This window comes from Diachasma alloeum, unplaced genomic scaffold (assembly GCF_001412515.2).
Source record: "Diachasma alloeum isolate Michigan unplaced genomic scaffold, Dall2.0 Dall_scaffold_00379, whole genome shotgun sequence".
In the NCBI taxonomy this organism is placed as follows: Eukaryota; Metazoa; Arthropoda; class Insecta; order Hymenoptera; family Braconidae; genus Diachasma; species Diachasma alloeum.
Window position 1 is genome coordinate 78,280 of NW_021680518.1, and position 5,324 is coordinate 83,603.

At 34.7% G+C, this 5,324-nt stretch overlaps 1 protein-coding gene across 1 annotated transcript in view; it reads left to right on the forward strand.

Annotated features, from left to right (window-relative positions):
• The first annotated feature begins 2,297 nt into the window (after positions 1 to 2,297).
• Positions 2,298 to 5,324, forward strand: part of LOC107041754 (centromere protein F) — a 12,955-nt gene continuing 9,928 nt past the window's right edge. Inside the window, exons 1-5 of the mRNA XM_015262481.1 lie at positions 2,298 to 2,548; positions 3,522 to 3,668; positions 4,129 to 4,308; positions 4,552 to 4,752; positions 5,094 to 5,198. Coding sequence (XP_015117967.1) covers positions 2,345 to 2,548; positions 3,522 to 3,668; positions 4,129 to 4,308; positions 4,552 to 4,752; positions 5,094 to 5,198 — 837 coding nt within the window. The 5' untranslated portion in view covers positions 2,298 to 2,344. The remainder of the gene's footprint in view (positions 2,549 to 3,521; positions 3,669 to 4,128; positions 4,309 to 4,551; positions 4,753 to 5,093; positions 5,199 to 5,324) is intronic.

Here is a 5,324-nt window from a genome sequence, read left to right on the forward strand (position 1 = left end):
ACAACAAAAATTTTTTGTTGTATTTTGTCAAATACAGAATCAGAGAGTTTATGATCTTTGTAAAAATAATTTAAATTTCATTCATACAGGTCACACTTCAAAAAATTTCTTGCTACTGCCGTTTTTGAAAAATACGTGTCCGCATTAGCTTTTTCAAAATCGAATTTTTTCGCCAAGTGAATGTTGATTCTGTATTAATTCACCCCTCAGGTGTCAATGAAACACTCGGAGGTGACAGGAGTGTCAAAATAAAAAAATTTCATTTTCACCTGGATCAAGGGTCAGATCTTGGATTTTGTCAGAGGGAAAGTCGACTTTCGCCAAAATGGAATTTTTTCGTCAAGTGAATGGTGATTCCGTATTAATTCACCCCCAGATGCCAATGGAAACACTCGGAGGCGACAGAAATGTCAAAATAAAAAAATTTCATTTTCGCTTGGATCAAGCGAAACATTCAAATTCATTGCGAAATTTCATTTTCGCTTGGTCTTGATGTCGAAAATAACAATTTATCGATGTAAATTTCAATTTAATTTCTGTTGCAACAAATGAAAATCGCGAATCCTAGTGGGAAGCATCTACACGATTATAAACACGATTATGCGATAGTAAAAGTCATGATAATTTTACTCACCTATTCTCAAATACATTTCGTCTTCACAATTTTCCCTTTCCACTTCAGAATAATTTTCTTCTTCTTTTGCACGATTTTCAGTTTTTTCTTTTTCCTCATTCCACTGGCAATTAATTGGTTGAAGAGGGGGATTATTGATTGAACTCATTATTGTTAAGCATTGGGACGTTTTTAATGATTAAAATTGTTGAATAAAATAGCACTTGCGACAAACGCCAAATTGAAATAACCGGATGTCGAGGGCCAAATGACAGGCTAGCAGTGTTGTCAAACATCCGGAGAAAAAATACGATCGATGTTTATTTCTTGGAGGCGTCAGACTTAAAGAGGGAAATTATTTCCAACACTAGAACTAACAGGAACATTATTAAAAAATTTATCGATGATTTTTTGTGTTTTGACAAATGAAATTTCGCTAATTTCGAGTTTATTAAATTGCAAATTCCCTAGGGATCACGTGATGCGTCAAACGAAATTTCTTTATCAATTGAGTTGTATTGAGTTTGGTGGGGAAGTAGTGACAGCTCGTGACGGCGGCGTCAACTGCTGGATTTCAAACTTAAGTTTCAAATTCAATAGTGGACGCCTTGAGATAATTTTTACTTTCCCAAAATTTTCTTTTCTCATGTCAACCCAGTCTATTGAGAATGGCTACCACTGGTATCAGTTATCGAACACCTGTCAAAAACAATACGGAATTTCGATGCGGTAATGCGAGTCTATATCTCAGTAATGAAGTGGTAAAACGGTACAAGTCAATTTTGACTATTGGCCAGTTTTTAATGAATATCTCTTAATCTAAGGGAGATATCAAAATTTTTCTTATAACCTTTTTTGTAGAGCCGATTGAGAGCTACAATAAATGTATTAACAAAAATTTCGCTATCTCCCTTAGATTCGGAATTATTCCTCCCCACGATATGCTCAAGCTCGAGAAAACATGTTCAACTCTTTCCAGATAAATAATTTCTTCCCTCCATACTCTTTCCGAACGATTCTCAAAGAAATTGATCTCAAATGTATCGAAATCGTCTCAAATTTTCTCGACGTCTGCAAACTAAAAATATAAACTTTCTGAATCATAACACAAAGATTAATGTAAGTACCTAGTGTTACACTCTACGTAATGATGTATATATATATATATATATATATATATATTATTCTTCCTTTTTTTTATGCTGTATAAACATGTAAAGTTTTGAGCAAATAAATATAACAAAAAAAAAAAATTATTCCTCAAAAACTCAACTGGGAGATGAGTCGACTTAAACCGTTTACCACTTCACTAGTGATCTATAGTTATTATCACTCACTACTTATCGTTGTGATAAAGACGAGGTATTTCCGATCTTTAATTGAACTCATGCAGATGGGGGGGCACGAGCGAAGCGAGCGGAGGGGTAAAGCCTCTCGGGGTTGACGAGCGAAGCGAGCAGAGGGCTCTGCCCCCTAGTATGCAATACAACAGCAATCTTCCACTTGTTTTTCATCATTTTCACGTAAAAATTTCGCTACTACTGAGCGATTTTATTGTTAAATAGTGCGACGAAATGAAAAAGATGAATAACAATTTTTTCAGATGTTTTTTGACGTTTCAATAATGGTTATAATCACCATGAATTTAGTAATCATTTCTAGGTTAACAAATTTACGACTTCCCGACGTTTTCATTCTACCGTAATTATATGATTAATTAATATCGATGAAATGTCGTACGCCGAGTACGGTGCGCGGATTTTCATGCCAGTAAATTTGAAAACTGAAAAATTCCTGGTACGCGATGACGAAATAGCACAGGTGAAATCCGGTCATCGATTGAAGATGTACGACTCGTTTTTGGATATTCGGACGTGGAGTCCCAAGCAGTTGGAGACGTTTCAGTATTTTCGGGATGTCACGGAGAATCAGAATGTAATTTTTTATTTCATTTTATCACTCGTTTTTCGATGTAGGAAAAAATTTAGTGGCAAAACCTAGACGATTCGTTACTGAGTTTTTTGGCCGATTCCATTGAAGTGTTAAATAGAAAATATTCTATAGAAAAAGTCAACAGAATTCGATTTTTCTATAGAATTTCCTCGGCTCAAATTTTCCAAGTTTTTTTATCATTTTCTTGCTTGAATGAACAGAAAAATAGAATGAAAAATACTTGGAAAATTTGAGCCGAGGAATATTCTATAGAAAATACATGAAGAGAAATTTTTTAAAAAAATTATAGTGCTAGCACGGGAAAAGAGGCGCAAAGTGACGGTCAGGAAAAAATTCCAGTGCCGGCACTAGAAATTTTATTGGGGAAAACGTGAATTTTTCCCCGCATTTCTGTGAAAATTCCACAGAAATACCAAGAAATTTTACCTTAACAGCACTAGAATTTTTCACAGCCGGTGGATTGTAATTTCTTCCAGTACTCGTACTAGAATTTTTCTTGAAAATTTCTCTCCGTGTATATCTAAACAGAATAAGTTCCTTTACTCCAATTTCCAAAAAAAATTCTGATATTCTCCGATAAAGATGTCAAATCTCTTGAGGTAAGATTGATTTCTCATCAATCGAAATAAGTGATTCTAGGGAAAAATATCAGAAAAACTTTTGTAGCCAAAAATTCTTCGAAGAAAAATTAAATTATCTTCACATTTTCCTCCAAAATTTCCAAGTCACGAGGTAATTTGGCGATCAAGGAGATGCACTCATTCCTTTATAAATCACCAACTCGGTTGCTGCATTGCCCTTGTATCCCAAAAATTTCAAAAAGTAAAAACATCCAGATTTTCAATTTGAAATTTTGGAGAAAAAAAAGGCAATAGAACTGTAAAGTATAAATAATGAAGGAAAAAGGAAATGAAGGAAAGGGAATGAAGGAAATCTAATTCTTAATTATTCACAGGAAGGAAAAATAGTGCCGATCGACTATTTAATTGAAATCATCAATGACCTGAGTACACATTCAGAAGTGCTGATGCTACGGGAGGAACTGGAGAGGTATAAATCCCTTGAACTCACCCCTGAGCAAGAGAGGCAGTTGCAGCAAAAAGTTCGTTAGCAAATTTCTTTAAAAAAACTAGCGAATTCGATAAAAAATTCTATTGGATTTTTATTGAGCTTCTGTTGGAAATTCTATTATGTTTTGGACAATTCTATTGAAGAATCCTTCAACTTTCCTGTTTTTTTTTACTTGAAAATGGCTAATGGAAATTATTTCATAGGAAAACTTTTTCTATTAAGACAGTTTCTATAGAAATTCTTCGACATAAATTTTCTAGGTTTTCCCCCTCGATTTTCCTTCCTTTTTCATTAAAAAAATTTGAACGATTCCAGCGCCTCTGTTTTGAAACAAAAACTTCAGTAAAATCGCAACTTTCCTCAGGAATTGAATGAAATTCTATTGGAAATCCAATAGTTTTTTAACGAATTCCCTTGCTGTTTCTAAAGGTTTTTTTCATTCTTGTCATTTAACTTCCTTTCTGGTCTGCTTACCAATGCGATTAATACAGATGAGAAACGAAGGGTTCATTGATCATCGCCACATGGAGATCACTGAGGACAACAAGTTCGAAGTCGAAGAATTGGAGGATGAGAATGATGAGACACTTGTTTCTGAGGCTTCGGATATGACTATTCCTTACAACTCCAATTTGAATAGTTATTCGCACTTCACATCTACCGAGAGTCTGGTAACAGCAATTTTCATAAAAACTCAAATTCCCCTAAATCAATAATTCACGGGAATACAATTCCAAAATTCAATTTCGTTGGAAATGATGCATAACTTTACATCATAACTTCCTCAATTTACGAAAGATTTCGCTCCTCAGTATTTTAATTTTAATTTCCCTCCTACATATTTTATTTTTATCCTTCAATACTTTAAGTCACGATCGATCAGATGATTTTAACTGTTCTATCATTTATCGAAGACTCCGGAGAGCAAAACTTACGACAGCGATGTAACCAGCAAAGTTCTGTCCAACTCCTCCACAATAGACGAACAAGTTACATTTTCCAACCGAAGTTGCGACAGTCGAGGACTAGAATCGCCAACTGGATCCATCGATTCCGAGCACACCAGGATAATTAAGAATGAGTCGATGATAATATCACTGGAGAATGCTTTAGGCGTCAGTAATTAAACATCTGCACTGCACTGAAATAAAAAGGACTTTTGCCAAGGAATCATTTTCTTGGGAGAATTCACTTTGTTGAATTATGAGATGATTGTGCTATATATGACCGTCAATAAACCCTTCAATTCTTGATTTTTCCAAATCAAGAATTTGTAAAATTATCAATTTTCTATCACAAGAACATTTTCTAGAAAAAATTCTTGTGATAGAATTTCACAAAACCTCTTCGTTTCCTAAAGATCTACGGAACAATCTACAGTTTTGTATTTGTAATCATCTGCTATTCTTCACCCGTTAGTATTACATCAATTGATCTTTAAAAAAGTAATTTCTAGGTAAAAAAAGCCGAAATAGAGGAGCTCAAAGAAAAGATGAGGAACTTACTGGGGGAGCTAAAAGAGCGAGAGGCGAAAAACAAAAACTTACAGGATCACCTGAGGGTAATAGTATATTACGAGTAGAAAACCCCGTGGCCCTAGTCATGAACGATATTTTTTCGTACTGATTTTCACTTTTGGGGGCGTCCATTAATAACGTGACACTTTTGTGGTGGAGGGGGGGGGGGG